General features: G+C 39.6%; 1 protein-coding gene across 1 annotated transcript in view; it reads right to left on the minus strand.

Moving 5' to 3' along the window:
* pde10a (phosphodiesterase 10A) overlaps positions 1–23,501 on the minus strand; it is a 258,340-nt gene that overhangs the window by 14,593 nt on the left and 220,246 nt on the right. The window contains 4 exon segments of the mRNA XM_063055068.1: positions 1,471–1,559; positions 5,480–5,560; positions 14,318–14,429; positions 15,357–15,525. Of these exon segments, the coding sequence (XP_062911138.1) occupies positions 1,471–1,559; positions 5,480–5,560; positions 14,318–14,429; positions 15,357–15,525 (451 nt within the window).

Raw genomic sequence — 23,501 nt, forward strand, 5'->3', positions numbered from 1 at the left:
GCCGAAAGAAGTTGGATCAAGTGACATCATTAATGCCAGTTAAACAATGGAGTGACAAGATTCTACATTCTGTCCCTGGGTTCAGAATGTGCACTCAGATAATAGGCACATTCTCTTCAAGATTTCTTTTAATCACTCTTGTCATATGCAACCATGCTCATTTAAATACAAGGTTAAAAATGTAATCTGTTTTATTAATAAAGAACTGAAATGATTCTGCTCAGCCTTTTTATTGTTCGCTCACAATACTTGGCAAAACAGTTCACCTTCCACTAAGGTGCATAATTAATCTAGATTTCTATACATATACTGTGGAGAATTTGTTGTAATACCCTCAGAGCTGTATCTGTACTAAAATAGAAATAAGTCTTACCTTGACTGGGATGGATTGACAACAATGCAGCTTCCATTTTGTCTTCCCAATTTTGGAGGTCAAAATTCCCTGAAGTACCAGAAGGAAGCAGGTTTCCTCTAATGCAATGATTCCTTTGATTTGCCCTCATGGCACTGATGAACTTAATAAATTTCTCTTCAAGTCATTTCTTGTGGAAGGGTAGTAAGATAAATACAACCAAGTCTTCTCTATTTATGGCTGAAATCTACCTTTCTGTCTAAGGTGAACCAGCTGGGTTTGATGACTGGTATCACTGTAAAGCTATATTATTTTATTTTGGGAGAAAGAAAGCATGAGGCATTTTCCCCATACTTGTACTTCATTCATCATGTAGGATTTTTTTTCATCATTTCTGACCTAACAGCTGAAAAAAACTGATTAAGAAACACTGCCTTTTAAATTATTGATAAACCTTGACAGATGCTACATTTCTGAATATATGGAAAAACAATGTAATTGAGAGGTAGTTGAATCTGCAAACAATAGAGGTTTTGAAGCAAGATTTAGACAGTTTTGTGAAGAAAACGCCCAAGCTGAAGTACAATGTTTCTTTTTTAAGCTGCAGTAATATGAAGACGATATATTGCAAAAAAACACATGAAGTTCACGTATATAGCAGGGTAAAAGGAGACAATCATCTTTACCAGTCCTAGTGCTGACATGAAAGGTAGCATATACAATAATAGCTTCCAACAATTATGAAAACGACATTATAGCAATTGAAAAGTTTAATACCAATAGAAGAATTAAATTGAGTAGAATTTTCCACAATTAATCTTGATTAGATTTTTGGATAACAGTGAAGATGGTGGTTGCAACACTACCCTTTAAATTTGTTGATATTCACGTTCTATTCCACAATAGCACTTCTAGCAGTAAGTTTTAATATTTAAAACTTTTCTGAGGTCATTAAAATAATCAATAAGAATCCATACCAAACAATTTTTACTTCTCATTTTTGTTCTGCACTTAATTATATTTATTTATAAAAGGGTTGGATGAACTGGAATATCTAATTAAAAATGCAAATCTAGATAGATACCCTGTTTTTACTTCTCTGTGATGGAAACTCCTACCTGCAAGATTTTAACAAATGAGTGGTTGCTGGAAAGATCTCTGCAAGTATACGATAACAAGGCAAGGCTACAGCATTGTAGAAACCAACCTGTGCATAGGGAAAATGGAAAGTTTTTTTATTAAATTTGCATGCATCACAAGTAGAATAAAAGTTATATTCCTCAAGCTTATTCTTTTACTTACTCAGATGATGGTCAATATTTATGTTAATTCAGTCTCGGTGGGACTCATTCTACAAGTTATCTTTTAGAATACCTTTGAAAAATGCATTATTGATCTAAATATCAGAGAAGAAGGGCAAACCAAAGTATTTGCAATTGTATTTTGTAAAATTAGGTGGGGTTCTGACTTAGGTGGTAGCTTCATATCATTGGCTCCTCAGATGAGTACATTTACCAAATGTCTTAACCTGCAGATCCTCTCCTACTGAGCAGGATTACTTTTGCAGCAACACATTATCAGGAAGGTAAATCTCATCTATATCACTATAGTCTTCTGTAATCCTTAAAATTCCTAATAAAACTTGTTTTTAAAATATTCCATTTATGTTCAACAGTTTTTTTAACATCATTCCTGAATGCTTCACCCCAATTCTGAGGTTATGACCTTATTATTACTTACTCTTCCATCAAAGGAAATAAATTAACATTATTCTGCCAATCAATCTTTTTTGATTATCTTAATAACTTCTCAATTAAATAGCTCCCTGATCTTCTATATTCACAAGGATTATCTGCGTAGCCTGTTCTCATAATTAATTCCTTTAAACTATCCCATTCTATACTGCATCTCCTCCGAGGCCAATACATAATTCCTGAAGTGTGATGCACAGGATTCAACGCAACACTTGCACTGAGATTCAGAGTTCTCTATGACTGTACTTTCCAACCCTTTGTATTTCAGGGACAGTACAAGTTGGTTTCAAATGTTAGACACTAAACTGGCTAAATTCACAAATAGAATGGGTTAGTATTTCAAATGAAGAAAACTACTGCAACAGATATCTGGGGCTGAGATGAATGGCTATCAAATAGTCACAACCACCTTCTTTATTCTAAACTTCAGAATGTTTTTCCCTTCAACCAACACACACAAAATACTGGTGGAACACAGCAGGCCAGACAGCATCTATTGGAAGGGGTACAGTCGACGTTTCGGGCTGAGAGCCTTTGTCAGGACTAACTGAAAGAAGAGATAGTAAGAGATTAGAAAGTGGGAGGGGGAGGGGGAGATCCGAAATGATAGGAGAAGACAGGAGGGGGAGGGATAGAGCTAAGAGCTGGAAAGTTGATTGGCAAAAGGGATACAAGGCTGGAGAAGGGAGAGGATCATGGGACAGGAAGCCTAGGGAGAAAGAAAGGGGGAGGGGAGTGCCTGAGGAAGATGCAGAGCAGGCAAGGAGAGGGACAGAGAGAAAAAAAGAGAAAAAAAGAAAAAAGAAAAGTATGTTTTTCCTTTGATGTTTTATGAGTACTTCCTATATTATATACTTGGTTAAATCCTGCCTTGATGTCAACAGTAGTCATTCTTACTTCATCTCTGGACTTTTGACCAAGGCTGTAATGAGAGCAGGAACAGGGTATCTTATACTTGTGACATGAAGGAGGCCTTTTGGACCATGCTGACCTTCAGAAAGAAGTCCCTTTGGACCCATTCTTCCTCTCACTTTACCCTGAAACTTATTCTCTCACAGATACGTCTTATCTAATTATCCCTTTTGATTCTTTCAGCATTAACCCAAACAGAAGGGTAATTTAAAGCAGAAACTGACCCAAAGCACACTTTTGAGATGTGGGATGAAACCAGCGTACACAGAAGTAACATACGTAGTCATGGAGAGAATATGCAAACTCGGCAAAGATAACATTCGAGAACAGATTTGAATTGAAAATCCTGGAGCTGAGAGGCAAAAGCACAAACTACCCAGACACCATACTGCCCAGTGTTACTGCTGTAATCCAAACGGAATATTGATGAATGGGTTACTGCTGACTAAGTGTTGCTTGGTGGATTCCCTCACTACCTTTCATCATGCTGTTGATAACTGTGAGTACAGAGGTTGCACAGTGTTGAATCTGATTTTTCTTTGTAGATAGTACACACCTTGGCAATTTTCTCTATCGTTGGTTATGTTGAAACTGAATGGAAATGCTTAGTTTGGGGCACGGCTAGTTATATGCCATGAACAGTCAGTGATTATCTGATCCAATAGCCTTTGCTGCATACAATACTCAGCAATTTCTTTAAAAACACGTAGTGAATGAAATTGTTTGAAGACTTGCTTCTCTGATGCAGGGAGTCTCAGGAAGAAACTGAGACGAATCTTCCATATGGTTCTTCCAGCTGAAGACTGTTGTAAATGCTTCAGCATGGTCTTGACAATCACAAGCTGGGCTTTGCCATCAATAAGAATGCTATCAGACCCTTCTCCTCCTGTTAATTGTTTAATTATCCATCATTGTTTATGTAGGAAAAATTTTTAGATAAGCCGAGTGCAACACTGCTCTTGGCATGCCCATCCACACTGCTTGTTAAAGCAAGCTTGTTCCACTGCCTTGATTTCAAAGATAAAATAAATGATTTACTGGGCCAGATAGATGGTATTGGTAGACACCTCTGTTGCTGCATTTTGATCCATCTGCATGAAATGACAAAGATCTGAAATTTCTAGATCTATGCCATTTGGCACAATGATAATGCCACACAACAAAGAAGATGGAAACTTCAGACTGAAAACAGGAATATGCTTCTCAAAGATTATGCAGTCATTATTTCAACTAACTACATATAAACAGCTGCATTTGCAATATATAGATTGTTGAGAGCAGGTCATCTCTTGGTTGGTATGCTGTTGACCCAGACAGGCAATTCTGTCTTTCTGGATTTGGCCACTTCAGTCAAGAGTGGTGCTACCAAATGGAAATTGAGATGGATTTTTCTCCTGTGATCTTGAACAACAGAGAAACCAGTCTTCAATTTGATGGATAGTGAAGTCCCCCATCCAGTTTATTCGATCCTTTGCTGCTTTCGGTATTTTATTTTGTGTTGTTTAACATGGAGGATATTAGTTATGGGAGAATGTTTTTTGGTAATCAGGAGGTGTTTCCTTGCTTATGTTCACCCAGATACCTTGAGACTTTGTATGGCTCGAGTTAATGTTGAGGACACCCAGGGCCACTTCTTTTACATTTATACCACTGCACCATCACCTTTGGTGGGTCAGCCATGCATTCATTATTATTCTTAGCTTCTGAGAGGATAGAATTGATGCTGGGAACTTGTTTCTTCAAACTGATGAATATGGAACTAAGAGATTCTGCTGACAATAAGGATTTGGTTAATAAAGATTAAAATGTGAGAAATTTATTTTCTTGAAGGGTTATAAATCTTTGAAGATCTTTACATCAGAAACTGGATAATAACTAGGCATATTCAAAGCTGAGATCAAGGGATTTTGTTTACATACCAAAGGGATCACTGGATATGGGTTGGGAAATTGACTTGTGGTAGAAGATTTGCATGATCTTAATGAAAGATCGAGCAAGCTCAAGGTTTGCATGACCTATTCCTGCTTCTGTTACAAGTGTTCTTAGGTTAAGGTTAATTGATGTTGAGTTCATGGATTTTTTGATCACCAAATTTAGGCCATAAAATTTTCTCTTATTTTACAAACTATAGCAAAGATTTCATCTGAAGTAGGATGTAGTTTTAAATATCTTACATTTGCAATGGTCAGAGAATAGTAATAGATATGATTCTCAGATTTTATGCACTGAGGAAAGGCAGTTAAGTTCTCTTCACTAGTGAAACTTAAGAGTTTGACTTTAATTTGAAGTCTCCTGTACACACAAGCAAGGCACCTTGGAATATTTGCACTACCACAACATTAATTCATAATCAAGAACGTTCAGGTAACCTGCCAGCCAGGCTGGTTAATGAACTCCTAAGTCTTTAAAATTCCCAAGTGAATCTCATTTACTTAACAATCACAATATTCTGAAGCTTTACCTGGCCTTCGGGGATCTCATCATTTTTATCCCTGTCCATCATGGGTATGGGCTGTAGTCCCATTTTTTTCATTTCGTCACCCTGTATGAAAAAAATTATTCAAATTAAATTAAGAGAAGTTAGATTTATATCTCACGACTATTCTATTTTTCTATAAACTGAAATTACAAAAATAATTTAGAAGAGAATGGTTATTAAACCTATGGCAGCAATATTATTATTCGTACTGACTCTTCGTTGGCAAAGGCAGCTTACGTATGTGGGGCAAGGGGGAAAAAGACAGCAATAGGGAGAAAGCAGAGTTTCTATGGGAAGATTAGATTTTGTATGCATGCCATTGAGTTCTAGTTTTGGCTGGTTTGACAGTTTTCCTCCCTAATGGGAATAAGCTTCCAGTTGGGGAAGGAACATTGAAGAGCAACATGCAGCTGGAAGTCCACTGCTTGTCCACAGTAAGAGGGAGATATACCTGGGGAAGGACTTCCATTCCTCTTGAAGCTATTGTTGGCTTCTTTTCAGCTGCTAGGTTCCAACACCTTCAAAGCCCAGCTGTCTCAGTTAAAAATTAATTTATGTACAAGTCACAAAGCCCCATTCAAACATTTAATTTATCAAGTTATCTCCTAGGTGTAGATTGCCTGCCAGATGTGGGTGGGTTGTTGCAAGAATTCAGATTTTTAAAGATGTAATATTTACTCAATCAAAACCCACTGAATTTGGGAATTAAGTTCCATCCAAATGTTTATAGATATCAATGAGTCATCAAAATTTACTCCAATTCTTTTCTCACTCAAGAGTCACATCTTCATATTCCAGTAAAAATCTCTAGATAGAAACCAGGGAGGAAACATTTGGAGATTTTTATTAGATGGCATGAGATGAACAAAATTTCTTGAGTCCCAAGAATGAGAAAAAAATATGGTAACACCAAGGCATTTTGCAAGCAATCTCACATTTCCATTCAGCAACGCTTCAGATTTTACTATGAAGGCCCAGAAATTATGTTGCTAGATAAACACCTATGATTTTTTTTAGCGCTGCTAGTAGAATTATTGTTTAGATAGAGATGGAAGATTTATTGACGGCAGCCATGTTCAATATAATTAAGGCCACACCACATGCTGCACTTAATTTTTAAAGATATCTAGCAGTGCATAATGCTATAAACAGCACAGAAAATATCATGTCTAAGTAATACATGCATACAGACCATTAATCCCTTGTGTACAGTAAAAAATACTAGTTAATCATTACAAGTTTGAAATCTGATATTAATTGAGCAGAATTAAGCCATTCAGCCCATCGAGTCTGCTCCGCCATTCCATCATGGCTGATCCCGGATCCCACTCAACCCCATACATCTGCCTTCTTGCCATGTCCTTTGATTCCCTGACCGATCAGGGAACTATCAACTTCCGCTTCAAATATACCCATGGACTTGGCCTCCAACGCAGTCTGTGGCAGAGCATTCCACAAGTTCACTACTCTCTGGTTAAAAAAATTCCTCCTTCCTTCTGGTCTGAAAAGTCATCCCTCAATTTTGAGGCTGTGCCCTGTAGTTCTGGATAACCCCACCACAGGAAACATCCTCTCCACATCCACCTTATCTAGTCCTTTCAACATTCAGTAGGTTTCAATGAGATCTTTTCACATTCTTCTAAATTCCAGTAAGTACAGGCCCAAAGCTGCCAAACGCTCCTCATATGTTAACTCATTCATTCCCAGAATCACTCTCGCGAACCTCCTCTGTACTCTCTCCAATGACAACACATCGTTTCTGAGATATGGGGCCCAAAATTGTTGACAATACTCCAATTGTGGCCCGACTAGTGTCTTATAAAGCCACAGTATTATTGTCTTGCTTTTATTAGACATCCCACCCTGCAAAAACTCATTTCAGAGAGGTCTCAACCGGAAGTCTCAACTTCATAGCAGTCTGTGTCAATGAATTACTTTGGACTGCTTCCCCAGAACTCATCAACTGGCAAACTTTTGTAGTTTGGCACCAGTCCTTCAAGGTTAGTTGAGACATAATCCAGGACTCACCTCAACATGTCTTTTACAGTCATTTAACCCACCATGGGCAACAGAAAAGTCACTGTTGCAAACAGTGCAGCGAGCAACACTGTCATTATTTTTGACCTCTGTTAGGCAGGGGTGCACTTTAGTGCAGTCTGGGGTGAAGTACGTTTTATATTTTCTTTTTTGGGAACACTCTGCCATGGCGCTGCAGGACACTAAACTGAACTGATGGACAATGAAAGAGAGAGGGAGGTCGATTGTAAAGCCCACCCACAGAGAAAATTGATAGGTCTACTTAGGACAAAGGAAGACTAATCAGGATGCTCTCTCTGTCACTCTCTCGCTACGTCTGTCACTCGCTCTCTGTGTGTGTGTCTCTCTCTCCCTCTCGCTCGCTCTCAAAAAAATCAATTTCCGGGATATTGTATATAATTTCCGGGCATCAGGGAGCCACTATCGATATGCAGGAGATTACCGGAACTTCCGGGAGAGGTAGGATATCTGTTTTATATCTATTCCCCTTGAAATAAATGGCGACATTGTATTTGCCTTCTTTACAACAGACTCAAACTGTAAATTAACCTTCAGGGAGTCTTGCATGTGGATTCCTAAGTCCCTTCACATCTTTGATGTTTGAATTTTTTCCCTATTTAGATAATAGTCTGTACTATTGTTCCTTTTACCAAAATACATTATCACACATTTCCCAACACTGTATTCCATCTGCCACTTTTTTGTCCATTCTTCCAACTTAAGTCTTGCTGCAATTACATTGCTTCCTCAGCACTACATACCCCTAAACCTATTTTTGTACCATTTGCAAATTTTGCCACAAAGCCATCAATTCCATTCTCTAAATCATTGACAATGTGAAAAATAGCAATCCCAATCCTTCCCCCTGAGGAACACTACTAGTCACTGACAGCCAACCAGAAAAGACTCCCTTTATTCCCAACACAACACTCAATCTAAGATAGCCTTTCCCCAAGTAGACTCAAACACAAGCTGCTCTAAAAAAACATCGTGTAGGCATTCAACAAATTCCACCTCTTGTGATTTGACACCAATGTGATTTTCCCAATCCTCTTGCATACTGAAGTTCCCCCATTACATTTGTGTCATTACCTTTACTACACACCTTTTATGGCTCCCTTTGCAATCGCAACCCCAAATCTTGGCTACTATTTGGAGGCCTATATATGATTCCCATAATTTTTTTTTTACCCTTACAGTTTCTTAACTCCATCCACAAAGATTCAACATTATGTCACCTCTTTCTAAAGATGTAATTCCATCTCTTACCAACAGAGCCACACCACGCCTATGCCTGTCCTTTCGATACAAAGTAGATCCTTTGTTAAAGCTCCCAACTATGGCCTTCTTTCAGCCATGTCTCAGTGATGCTCACATCATACTGACCAATCTCTAATTGCGCCACGAGTTTGTTCACCTTATTCCGAATGCTATGCGCATTTAAATACAGCACCCTCAGTCCTGCATTCTTCACCGTTTTAAATTTTGCCTCTGTGGTTCAACTTAACTCTTTGCTCTATCTGCATTTGTACCCAGTCATTGGTTTGTCGCTCCTTACATTCATTTACACCCATCATCTACTTGTAAACCTGCTGGTTCATTCTCAGCTCGGTCATACTGGTTCCCACCCCGCTGCATTTTAGTTTAAATCTCTCCCAATAGCTCTAGTAAGCCTGCCCGCAAGAATATTGGTTCCCCTCAGATTCAAGTGCAACCCGTCCTTTTTGTACAGGTCTCATCTCTGCCCCAGAAGAGTTTCCAATTATCCAGAAATCTGAATCCCTGCCTGCTGCTCCACTTCTTCAGTCACGCATTATCTGCCACCTCATTTATTCCTGTCCTCACTGTCGTGTGTCACAGGCAGCAATCCCGGGATTACTAACCTTGAGCTCTTGCCTCTCAGCTTTCTTCCTAACTCCCTGTATTCTGTTTTCAGGATTTCCTATGTCTACCTGTGTCATTAGTACCAATATGTATCACGACTTCTGGCTGCTCACCCTTCCTTTCCAGGATATTGTGGACGTGTTCAGAAACATTGTGGACCCTGGCACCTGGGAGGCAAACTACGATCCAAATGTAAATCATACATTTATGGAGAAATATTACAACATTTTTAGAACTCTTGACAGACTAATTGCAGAGACGATATTTACCTTGCCCTCAGAAGTCTAGAATGGTTGGGGGTGGGGTGTCACAATTTCAGAATACACAGGCCATTTCGGTCAGATATAATTTGTTCATGCAGAGTAGTGGGGAGCTGTGGAGATTCAGTCATTACATTCATTGATAACAGAAATCAGAAGATTCAAGGGGCATTGCAATGGCAATGAAATTTAAAATCGGTGATGATCTCAATTAATGGCTCATTTGGCTCAATGGACTGCATTTCATGACGTTCAGAGTTTTCTTTCTCTGAAACTCTCTTCATTAACCCAATAACCAAATGGCTCCATCAATAACTTATCATAATGGCAATCCTGACTTCACCTGTCAGAAGTATTCCCCTTGTCATGTCCAGTTCTTTCTGCAATTTAAAGCTGACATGTTAACTTTATTTGGCATTACTGACATAAGTGCTTTGACTCAAAATGTCAACTTGCTTTCCCTGTCCACACTTATTGTCTGAAATGCCTACTCTATTCCTCCAGTATACAACAGGAAAGAGAGTGGTCTCAGGTGGAGACCTCAACTCCATAAAGGTTGTGCTGTGGTTCTTTCTATCAATGCTGTTATAGATTAATGCATCTATCAGGAAATATTTAAAGATGAAGGCAAGTAAGCTTATCATAATTTGCCACAGCACAAATTGTTGTTACGTCCTTCAGGATTCAATAAGTCTGGTTAATGGTGATTTTACCAGTCCACTCATGGTGATAGGACATTGAAGGCGCACACCTAATGTACATTTGATAACCTTGCCACTCAAGTGTTTCTTCCAGTATGGTTTGACATGGAAGAGCATTGATTCAAAGCAAATAGATCACGGTATGTGGGAATCAGTTGGAGAATATTCAGCTTATTATTCAACCTGACACTCTGAAACTCCATGGGATCCAGAATCAATTCTCAGGCTGCTGCTTTCTATCGATATACCGCAGTACCTGCATCTATGAGCAAATATTATCAGCACATGCAAAAATGATTATTGTGAAAAATTCAGGAACTTGTGCCAAGTTATGACTCTATGAGAACAACTATGTCAGGATATTGTTTAATAAATTTATGGGTCAGCTTTCCTAATCTTGATGCCAGATGCCAACTGCTTGTGAGGAGATCTTTGCAAAGTCCATCCTGCTAGGTTCAAATTCAGTGTCTTAGTAGATTCAACATAACCCGTTTGGTTTATTTGTTTTCTGGTTTGATTGAGAGGTTTGGTTATGCACTTAACATGGGTCTAGCCATTTAGGCTGAAAGAGGGTTACTGATTCCCCTGAAGCTGTTTTTTTCCTAAATGAAAATCAAATGTGTTCATGGCTCTATTTCTTTAAAAATGTCAGATTATTAAATTTAAATTCTACAAATGCCATGAGGATCTTGAACTTGAATCTTTGGATGTCTAGTTCAATAATAACGACTCTGAAGATTTAAGTAATACTGAAAAGACATTTTAGCTTCTCCTGTATCAGGGTTTCAGTCTGGAGCTCTGCCAAATCGTTAATTGTTTTCTCAATCTCCTTGCATCTCTTCATATCAGTGTTTGTAGAGTTTTTCTTCTAGTTCCCTAGTGCTTATCATATGTCAGTGTACACTGCTCAGCCTCGGAACTTGGCTATTCATATTTCATTCAGTCTTCTCCTTACTCAATATTCATTGTTGGATAGCAATTAAAACCAAGTGCTCCAGCAGATTCTTCATTCCTCTGAGTGCTGAATACATTCAGACCTCTCCTCCTTAGATGTTCAAGGCCCCATGCAGACAAGAGGAGCCCGAGGGTGCTCAAACTTCACTTCCCTCAATTCTTTTTCTAGTATTGTTAACTTATGAACTTATGTTGGTGGACCTCGAAGGGCAGCTGAAGTTCCCCAATCATATCTCAGCCACCACCCTGCGACCAGACATTGTCCTAGTGTCTGAGTCTACTAAGCAAGTGGTGCTGCTGGAGCTGACAGTCCCATGGGAAGATAGCTTGGAGGAGGCCTTTGAAAGGAAGCTCTCCAAGTACGCAGGACTGGTCAGCAACTGTCAGCAGGCTGGATGGAGAGTGAGGTGTCTCCCAGTGGAGGTTGGTTGTAGGGGATTCGTAGCCCATTCTTTAGTTAGAGCCTTCAGCATTTTGGGCATCGAGGGAGAGAGGAAGAGGAGAGCTATCTGCAGTAGCACCGATGCGGCAGAGAGGGCCTCAAGATGGCTGTGGCTCAAAAGAGGGGAGCCATGGAATCATAAGTAGCTAGTCATCTGGACACAAGCTGGGGTCTGATCAGCCCCGGCTGGGTCACCTGGAGGAGGATGTATGATGTTGAAAGATCTGAAACACCCGATGATTCCAGGAGCATCACTGAAGATGTGTCCAGAAGCATCAGTAGATGTATGTACACAACTTATGAAAATAGTGGTTTTAATGGAAAACATTAATACATTCTAAGTTTTTAGCATTAATTTACTTTGAATAGCTGATTTATAAAATATATATAATTATAGAGGGTCTCATGGAACTATTAATATATGCTTGCCAATAAGGATATTGTGACTTCCTGTCATTGGTTTTCTAACTTGGCCACCAGCAGATGGCTCTGCCAGTCACAAAGAAAGAGCTAAATAATGATTATGTGGATTTGCTGTAAGTTCAGATGGTTTTCCTTTAAAATATTCAAAGTAAATTTATTATCAAAGTATAGTATACATACATCAGCATATACAACTCTGAGATTCATTTTCTTGTGGACATTCACAGTAAATAGAAGGAATACAATAGATCAATGAAAGACCACCCCCAAAAGAATGGATAAACAATCAATGTGCAAAGGACAGCAAACTGTGCCAATATAAAAATAAAAAATAATTAATAATAATAATAAATAAGCAATAAATATCAAGTACATGAGATGAAGAGTCCTTCAAAGTGAGTCCACATGTTGTGGAAACAGTTCGGTGATGGGGTGAGTGAAGTTATCTCTTCCGTTTTAAGACCCTGATGGATGAGAGGTGATAGTTGTTCCTGAACCTGGTGGTGAGGTTCCTGTACCTTCTTCCAGATGACAACAGTGAGAAGAGGGCATGGCCTGGACCAATTTTTCCACTACTGTATTTTGGTCATTACAGTATTGGCTTTCCTTGCACCATCAACACCATTCCTTAAAAATGAAGTATCTTATTTAAAATGCTCATAATATTTAAGACAATTCAAACATTTGTTTTGCAGATAGGACAGTCCTATGTCAGGGAAGCAATTCTCACAACCTTTCTCGAACACCCCATTGTGGCAGTATGTGAAGCTGCTGCCTGGGTTATTTGAATGGGGGAATGGGTATAACCAGAAACAGTGAGGGATTGTGGTGCTATACTGAGATCTGTGGAGCACTCAGTGTTATTGAGCCACACTTGCCAAATGGTCATCACTGCTGGCTTTTGCATTTATTTTTGGTTGGAAGGTGCTTCAGGCCATATCTTGCTTCCTGCGTAAACTTTCAACTACTGGTCCCTCCTGCACCGCAGGGTACTTGGAATCTGCCTGGCCTGCTGCGTTCACCAGCAACTTTGATGTGTGTTGCTCCAATTATTCAGTTTAGTGTCCTGCAGTCAAAACCCAAATCCAAATTCTAATCTTCATCCAGAACCAGCTGCATACTATAAGAATATAAACCGTCTCTGAGCTCCTCAAACTTTAACATGGGGTAATATGGCAGCACACATACACAGATGTTCTGGCTGATTTTACCCAGCGGGTGCAGAATTTGCAAACTAAATGTAATGTTTCACACAGGAGTCTCCAGCTTCTGACAATTTAAACAGATTTGCACATAAGAAGCATGCATCAGATTGTCATGGTTACTAAAATTTCTTTGTGTTGATTATTACCATTTCTTTATAGAAATTCCAGTAATTCTACAAATTATCTTAATTTGTTTACATTATCCAGTCTGGATGCTGCTCAGGTTTTAAGACCCAAATTAATTAAAATAGAATCGTGTTACATTTTTATTTCCAAATTCCTCAATAAAAAGAATGCATTTCAAGCATCAGGTGTTGCCTGTGAAGTTGAAGTGTTCTTTTATACTGGCATCATCAGTGCGTACGAGTACTGCTCATATGACCTCCCCACCATACACCATTGAGAACAGTGCATCACTAACCATGTCAGCAAGGTGGGCGTGGATTTGCTGAGCAGAGAGCTGCATAACCATAACCATCAGCTAAAGTACCTTTCAATGGCAGATTGGATACAGGCTCATTAATGACATCCAGTAGATTGGAAAGTTGGCACCTCCCTGGAGGTATTGGCCTTTATGAGGAGCAGATCCAGAAATCACAGGTAGTTATGAATGGGCTAACAGGGTATCAGGAGAATGGCTCCATCTGTTGACCCTTGGCAAAGGCCATTTCTCTGTATGTTAGAGCAGGGGTTCCCAACCTTTTAAATGCTATGAACCAATACCATTAAGCAGGGCATCTGCGGACCCCAAGTTGGGAACCCCTGGTCCAGATGTATTAAAACTGGCGTTAACTGAAAAGTACTAATTTACCATTTTAATGATACATATCTTCATGTTATATGATTCCCTTGAATATAGAATATAGAGGCTTTACACCTAGCTCTATTTTCAGTAAATAACATTAGGCATATACCTCTCCCCAGAATTCAGCATATATATCACCGGTTGTTGCCTTGGTAACTGGCCATAATTTGGTGACGGAGGAGAGATCACAAGCTGTCATCATTAGACCAATCACCCTGTCTCTGTTGGATTGGAAATAAAAACAAAATTAAACCGAAATATGAATAAAATTATAATACTATACACAGTTTATTACTTGTTTAATGCCATTAATTTTTTTTTCAGATTTTTACATATTCCTATTTATTAAGTGGTGTCCAGTAATTTTATCTTTTTTTCCATTTGGATCTTCAAAACAAACATGGCAATTGAAAGAAACAAATGTCCAAAAGAGGAAACAAATACTTTACACCTCCGACTTTGTTGGCTTGAATTCCATTTGCCACTTCTCCATCCATCTCACTGTTCCCTTGATTTCTTCCTAAAGTCTTCTTGATTCACAATCAAATGTACATTAGTCTAATAATTCAGTCTAAATTATCAACGTAAAGTAATAGACTCTGTGGAACCCTACTCCATATAGGCTTCCAGCCACTAAAACTTCCATTATTGACCATGGCTTTCTTTGCAACAACTCTGGGGTCAATCCTTTGGATCTTGTGGATTTCTCTTCTGATTAGTCTGCCACATGAAGCCTTGTTGAACACCTTGTAGAAATCCAAGCATCAAATCAAATGCATTAACCTCACTGACCCACCCTGCTACCTCCAAAAACAATGATTCAATTAAGTTAATGAGTTATGATTTTCTAAAACAAATCCATGGTGACTGTCTTGAATTTATCTGTCTTTCTAAGTAATGATTTATATTTAATGATTTGCCCACTATTGATAATAGTTAATTAGTCTATAATTACTTGGTCTATCATGATCTCAACTTAGAGACACCATAGTTTAGGTCTTCGAGTCCCCCTGGCACCACTCCTGCAGCCAGAGGACAATGTTCAATCTTACCACAAAAAGGCATAAATTCTACAATCACCTTTTCATATTGATTCAATATTCAATTGATTCAATTTTATTATATTTGATTGAATATGGAAAACATACCTATGTGCTTGATTGTTGATATTCAATGCCCCTGCTTGCAGCAGGTCACTTAACTGTTTTCTGTTTCCAAAATGTAGTGCAAGATCAGTGGCAATGATGGCTTTCCGAATGATCTCCAGCAAATTTTCATACTCATCACCTGTCAGATTGGCGAAAATATTATGCCCTTCCAACTGGGGGAAAGAGAAAATTCAATAAACAGTACAGAAACTAGTTTTAATTTGCAATACTTTACTGAAAGTGATAAATATTTCCATTCACATTGTTGAGCATGTCTCACCTTGAATTGGCTGCTGTGGCTAATATGTTCTTGGAAGAAAAGAGTGAGCGAAATGCAGTCAGAATGTAGATATATTTAAAATAAAGTGAACAATTGTTCCTCTTTTTTTTGCACTATTGAGTTTTCTTTATCAGGTCTAACATGTTTCAAATGCAGACTTCTGTCAATCACAATTCTACAGCTTCTCCATCTATTGAGCCTGGCATTTTGATCTCTTACAAAGTAGCTCAAGGCAATTTTAAACTGTACTGTTGCTTACTTAAATCTAAAAGACACTACTTTATTGAAAAGTGTGAACTGCATGGTTCTGCACCTTTGATGGGTGTGACTTCTGATCCCTTGCTCATAAGCTCCATTTAGATGGCATTATAACTAACTCTCCTAGAAAAGCTAAACCATTTTGTTCATTTTTCTTCTCCAATTCTAAATTTAATTATCTTGTTAATGAACTTTTCTTCATTGTTATGTTTTATTTGTTATGTTTATTATTCAGTGTTGCGTTTGTTATGTTATGATTGCACTGCTCCTGAGAAATGCTGTCTCATTCTGCCCTGCAGAGCTGATGTATGGTTAGAATGACAATAAAGTTTTTTGAATCTTTGAATCTTGAATCTTCATCCTACCGAGTATGTTGGATCCTCTGCTCCTGGCTCTCTAATGTGATGCATGCCACTTTGAAGAAATTAAGCTATGCACCTCAAAAGTGCCTCCATCCTATGTGATTCTTTTATGTTGTCTAGCTTTCAAAGTACTTTTTCTTATTCTTTGGGAATGTGCTATTTACCTTACTATCCTTATGAAAGATGATTCCACCTAATCGCCAAAGTTATAAACATGTTGTACACCAAAGTGTCCATCACCTTGAAATGTTGTTATCCCATTATACTTTTGCTAATACATTTATCAGCATAAATATTCATCTTTGGAATCTTCCTCTTCAACATTTCTGATATATTAAGATGCTTCAAATATTTCATTTAGAACTGACTGTGTACACTTTTAAACAAAAAAGAATTGCTAAATATTGCATAAAGTTAAATCAATCTTCAATGGTAGGCAGCTTCCTTTCCGCTCTGATAGATCTGATGCTTCTTGCTGTCTCTGTTTAATATATAAGGAGTCTTAGATCTTAAGACCATAAAGACATTGAGCGGAATGAGCTAATTCTCAAACAAGAGAAAATTTGTAGATTTTGCACATCTGATTTTTGAATTTTCTCCCCATTTAGAAAATAGGGTACACCTTTATTCCTTCTCTACACCACATTTCATCTGCCACTACTTTGCCCATTCTCCCAATTTGTCTCAGTCCTTCTGCAGACTCCTTGCTTCCTCAACACTACCTACCCCTCCAGCTATCTTCATATCATTGGCAAACTTGCCCATAAAGCCATCAATTCCATAATCTAAATTACTGGCTTATAACGTGAAAAGAAGAGGTCCCAACACCGACTCTAGCGGAACACCGCTAGTCAGAGGTAGCCAACGGAAAAGGACCCCTCTATTCCCACTCCTTGCCCCCTGCCAGTCAATCTCCCATACATGCTAGTAATATCATGGGCTCTAATAGTGATTCGCAGCCTCATGTGCTTGTCAAAGGCCTTCTGAAAATCCAAGTACCCATCCAGTGACTCTCCCCTATCTATCCTGCCTGTTATTTCCTCAAAGAATTACACTAGATTTGTAAGGCAAGATTTCCCCTAAAAGAAACTACGTTGACTTTGGCCTATTTCATCATGTGCCTCCAAGTATCCCAAAGCTTCATCATTTATAATGAACTCCAAAATCTTTCCAACCACTGAAGTCAAGCTAACTGGCCTAAAATTCCCTTTCTTCTGCCTTCCTCCCTTCTTAGAGTCTTCTGTTCAATCTTTAAATATTTCCTACCTTCCATCCTACTCTTTAAAAAAAAAATCATTAGGCTGTACTAGATGAAAGATCTCAGTGCACAGGATCACTAGACAACATTCTGCTCCACATCCCCTTTCATCACTGTTCTGCATCTGTCTATCACTAGTTCATGCAACTTCCAGCCTCTCAGAGGTCAATGGCTAAATCACTCTTCTAAAACTGATTCTAATCCCACAAATCTTCAACCAACATCTACAACTCTTCAATTTTAATTGTTCTCCCCCTTAGCCACATTTCATAAAGTGATAGAGCAGTGGAAGAAGTGCATGGAGTACAGCCAGATCTAACATATAGAGAGGCCTTGAGGAAAGAGAAGCAGAATAAACTGTGTAAACATATTAAGGTAGAAGGGCTGAAGTGTGTGTACCTCAATGCAAGAAGCATCAGGAACAAAGGTGATGAACTGAGAGCTTGGATAAATACATGGAATTATGATGTAGTGGCCATTACAGAGACTTGGCTGGCACCCGGGCAGGAATGGATTCTCAATATTCCTGGATTTCAGTGCTTTAAAAGGGATAGAAAGGGGGGAAAAGGGGAGGAGGGGTGGTACTGGTCAGGGATACTATTACAGCTACAGAAAGGGTGGGTAATGTAGCAGGATCCTCTTTTGAGACAGTATGGGTGGAAGTCAGGAACAGGAAGGGAGCAGTTACTCTATTGGGGGTATTCTATAGGCCCCCTGGTAGCAGCAGAGATACAGAGGAGCAGATTGGGAGGCAGATTTTGGAAAGCTGCAAAAATAACAGGGTTGTTATCATGGGTGACTTTAACTTCCCGAATATTGATTGGCGCCTGATTAGTTCCAAGGGTTTGGATGGGTTAGCGGTTGTTAAGTGTGTCCAGGACGGATTCCTGTCACAGTATGTGGACAGGCCGACTAGAGGGAATGCCATACTAGATCTGGTACTAGGCAATGAACCGGGTCAGGTCACAGATCTCTCAGTGGGTGAGCATCTGGGGAACAGTGACCACCGCTCCCTGGCCTTTAGCATTACCATGGAAAAGGATAGAATCAGAGAAGACAGGAAAATTTTTAATTGGGGAAGGGCAAATTATGAGGCTGTAAGGCTAGAACTTGTGGGTGTGAATTGGGGATGATGTTTTTGCAGGGAAATGTACTATGGACATGTGGTCGATGTTTAGAAATCTCTTGCAGGATGTTAGGGATAAATTTGTCCCCGTGAGGAAGATAAAGAATGGTAGGGTGAAGGAACCATGGGTGACAAGTGAGGTGGAAAATCTAGTCAGGTGGAAGAAGGCAGCATACATGAGGTTTAGGAAGCAAGGATCAGATGGGTCTATTGAGGAATACAGGGAAGCAAGAACTGAGCTTAAGAAGGGGCTGAGAAGAGCAAGAAGGGGTCATGAGAAGGCCTCGGTGAGTAGGGTAAAGGAAAACCCCAAGGCATTCTTCAATTATGTGAAGAAAAAAAGGATGACAGGAGTGAAGGTAGGACCGATTAGAGATAAAGATGGGAAGATGTGCCTGGAGGCCGTGGAAGTGAGCGAGCTCCTCAATGAATACTTCTGTTTGGTATTCACCAATGAGAGGGAACTTGATGATGGTGAGGACAATATGAGTGAGGTTGATGTTCTGGAGCATGTTGATATTAAGGGAGAGGAGGTGTTGGAGTTGTTAAAATATATTAGGACAGATAAGTCCCTGGGGCCTGACAGAATACTCCCCGGGGACTTATCCATGAGGCGAGGGAAGAGATTGCTGAGCCTCTGGCTAGGATCTTTATGTCCTCATTGTCCACGGGAATGGTACCGGAGGATTGGAGGGAGGCGAATGTTGTCCCCTTGTTCAAAAAAGGTAGTAGGGATAGTCCGGGTAATTATAGATCAGTGAGCCTTACGTCCGTGGTGGGAAAGCTGTTGGAAAAGATTCTTAGAGATAGCATCTCTGGGCATTTAGAGAATCATGGTCTGATCAGGGACAGTCAGCATGGATTTGTGAAGGGCAGATCGTGTCTAACAAGCCTGATAGAGTTCTTTGAGGAGGTGACCAGGCATATAGATGAGGGTAGTGCAGTGGATGTGATCTATATGGATTTTAGTAAGGCATTTGACGGTTCCACACGGTAGGCTTATTCAGGAAGTCAGAAGGCATGGGATCCAGCTAAGTTTGGCCAGGTGGATTCAGAATTGGCTTGTCTGCAGAAGGCAGAGGGTTGTGGTGGAGGGAGTACATTCAGATTGGAGGATTGTGACCAGTGGTGTCCCACAAGGCTCTGTTCTGGGACCTCTACTTTTCGTGATTTTTATTAACAACCTGGATGTGGGTGTAGAAGGGTGGGTTGGCAAGTCTGCAGATGACACAAAGGTTGGTGGTGGTGTAGATAGTGTAGAGGATTGTCGAAGATTGCAGAGAGACATTGATAGGATGCAGAAGTGGGCTGAGAAGTGGCAGATGGAGTTCAACCCGGAGAAGTGTGAGGTGGTACTCTTTGGAAGGACAAACTCTAAGGCAGAGTACAAAGTAAATGGCAGGATACTTGGAAGAGTGGAGGAGCAAAGGGATCTGGGGGTACATGTCCACAGGTCCCTGAAAGTGGTCTCACAGGTAGATAGGATAGTTAAGAAAGCTTATGGGGTGTTAGCTTTCATAAGTTGAGGGATAGAGTTTAAGAGTCGCAATGTAATGATGCAGCTCTATAAAACTCTGGTGAGGCCACACTTGGAGTACTGTGTCCAGTTCTGGTCGCCTCACTATAGGAAGGATGTGGAAGCATTGGAAAAGGTACAGAGGAGATTTACCAGGATGCTGCCTGGTTTAGAGAGTATGCATTATGATCAGAGATTAAGGGAGCTAGGGCTTTACTCTTTGGAGAGAAGGAGGATGAGAGGGGACATGATAGAGGTGTACAAGATAATAAGAGGAATAGATAGAGTGGATAGCCAGTGCCTCTTCCCCAGGGCACCACTGCTCAATACAAGAGGACATGGCTTTAAGGTAAGGGGTGGGAAGTTCAAGGGGGATATTAGAGGAAGGTTTTTTACTCAGAGAGTGGTTGGTGCGTGGAATGCATTGCCTAAGTCAGTGGTGGAGGCAGATACACTCGTGAAGTTTAAGAGACTACTAGACAGGTACATGGAGGAATTTAAGGTGGGGGGTTATATGGGAGGCAGGGTTTGAGGATCGGCACAACATTGTGGGCCGAAGGGCCTGTAATGTGCTGTACTATTCTATGTTCTATTACATGATCTTCAACTAAACTCTGTTATTGCTGAAATAAAAACTGCCTTCCTTTTGTTTCTGAGAAATACCGGTCACAAATCTACACAATGAAGTGTGTCTTCGACTATGAGAAAGCATTATTCTCATAATCTCTTTCTTTTATGGCCTCCCAAGTTATTCAAAGTTCTCCTTCACTCCTTCTCATTCCCCTCCCTCACTACTGGCTCTTTCACATCTCAAATCTTTTCTTCTTCCTATGACCCATAGGATTTAAAATCTGAAATTCCATCACTTCATTGTTCCGTTCCCATTTACTTTGAAATGTCCTTTACCTTTTCCAACCTTGATGCATTCTTCACTGTAGAAATTGGCAATCCACTTGGTTGCAACCTCACCAAATCTACAAGCCACTTTATATACACACATTCTTTTTCTCTCTCTCCTTTTTCTCCCTCTGTCCCTCTCACTATACCTCTTGCCCATCCTCTGGGTTTATTCCCTCTTCCCTCTTTTCTTTCTCCCTTGGCCTCCTGTCCCATGATCCTCTCACATCCCTTTTGCCAATCAACTGTCCAGCTCTTGGCTCCATCCCTCCCCCTCCTGTCTTCTCCTATCATTTCGGATCTCCTCCTCCCCCTCCCACTTTCAAATCTCTTACTAGCTCTTCTTTCAGTTAGTCCTGATGAAGGGTCTCGGCCCAAAACATCGACTGTGTCTCTTCCTAGAGATGCTGCCTGGCTAAAAATTCCAGCATCTGCAGATTTCCTCGTGTTTGCGTTTTTAAAGCAATTTTTCTTTTGTTTCCCATTCAGATGCAATTTTTTTTCCTGAATAAGACAGTCGAGTCACAATTTCGATTTTATGTTTTGACTTCACATTGATCACATTTAGGGGAATATTGCCTAACTTGGTTGCAAAATTATCTCACAACATTAAAATGAATGTATTTTCATCCCATCAAAGTCAAAGGCACAGTGTCTATACAATTACTAAACATTCTCCTTTTATATGTAGACCTTAGGAAAAGACAAATGTATTTGAAATACAGATGTATTCAAAATAGTTTTCAACAAATCCATAAGTATAGTACAGAAGCCTGTTTTTATTGCACCACATTTCAGCAGTATAAAGATTTGTTTTAAAAAGAGCATTGTATTTAAAAAACAGGGTGAACTGGCATTTATGATTGGAGGCAATGAATGCTGATCATCGCCCTGGGTACTTAAGCTTCTTCAAATACTTTAGTTATCTGTTTGCAGCAAAAAGAGAGCGTCTGGTAATTAGAAATTGAGATTTAGAAGGAGCCACTGGCAATCTATATAACTTTGGCAAGTGACACAATGTCTCCTCAAACAAACAAGTCAAAGGACTTTGAGTCATGCACACCAAAAGCAGAAAAAATATTTAATTCTATGTAAAATCATGTGCTGAGTTAAAGTATTGGAGAAATTCGAGGATTTAAAGTAGACATGTCACCAGGATCTGATTGACTGCATACTAGGATTTTAAAGGAAGGATTTTAATGTGCAGAATTGTGAGGTGATGCTGTTCAGTAAGCAAATGTAGATTATTTGATTTCTACTAGATTACTGGGGTTGCATGGCAGCATAGTGGTTAGCACAAGACTTTAGAGTAAAGACATCCCAGGTTCAATTCCCAGCGTTGCCTGTACGAAGTCTGTATGTTCTCCCTAGGGGTTTCCTCTGGGTGGTCCAGTTTTCTCCCAGTCCAAAGATGTACTGGTTGGTAGGTTCATCTGTCATTGTAAATTGTCCCATGATTAGGCCCAGATTAAATCGGGGGATTGCTGGGCAGTGTGACTTGAAGGGCTGGAAGGGCCTATTCTGCCAGATATCCAGATAGATAGATAGATGGATACTGAAAGTGAGTGAAGTATAAAGGGATCTAGATGCTCTGGTGCATGAATGACAAAACAGTAACATGCAAGTCCAACAAGTAGCTGAGAAGGCAAACAGCATTTTGGCCTTCATTGCAAAGGAGTTGGAGTTTTAAAATAAAGAGGTTTTATTATAATGGACAGCATGTTGGCAAATCCTCCTCTATAGTTTTGGTCTTCTTTCCTACAAAATTATACAGTAACTTTGGAGGCAACCCAAGGGAGATTCACCAGACTAATCCCGGTGACAAGGGTTATTCTGCCAAGGGGGTCTGAACAGCCTGTACTCTTTGGATTTTAATAGATTTGGTGGGGTGGGGGGGAACAACATTCAAGCATACAAGGTAGATGTTGGGATGGTTTCATTGGCAGGATACTCTCCAACAAGGGGATTTACTGTAACTACAGGATAAAACTGAGGAATGCAGAAATTTATTCTCACAGAACCAGGTGAATCTCTGGATTTGTTTGCCCTAGTAGGTGGTGGAAGCCGGAACATTAGAAGTATTTAAAGCAGAGCTGGATAAATATTTGATGATAAAGAAATAGCTGGTATTGAGAAGTGGTATAGAAGAGGAGTTGAGGTCAGCATGTGGTAATATTCGATAGTGGGGCAGGCTTAAAGGACTTGCTGGCTTACTCCTACTCCTATTTCCCTGAGTTCTTTTGTTCTTGTGAAATTAAAGAGAGGAAAAAATCCATTATGCAAAAAATTTCACCATATTTCTTTCTTCCTACAACAGATGAAACGACCCAGAAAGAACATGGAAAATTAGTTTGATCTTTAAAATCTATTGCTCATTTGCAAAAGTAAATTTTTAGTTTAAATTAAGCTGTGTGGCAGTAATTAAAGAACAAAGGTTAAAGATTAGCA

This window comes from Mobula hypostoma, chromosome 8, assembly GCF_963921235.1.
Source record: "Mobula hypostoma chromosome 8, sMobHyp1.1, whole genome shotgun sequence".
Lineage (NCBI taxonomy): Eukaryota > Metazoa > Chordata > Chondrichthyes > Myliobatiformes > Myliobatidae > Mobula > Mobula hypostoma.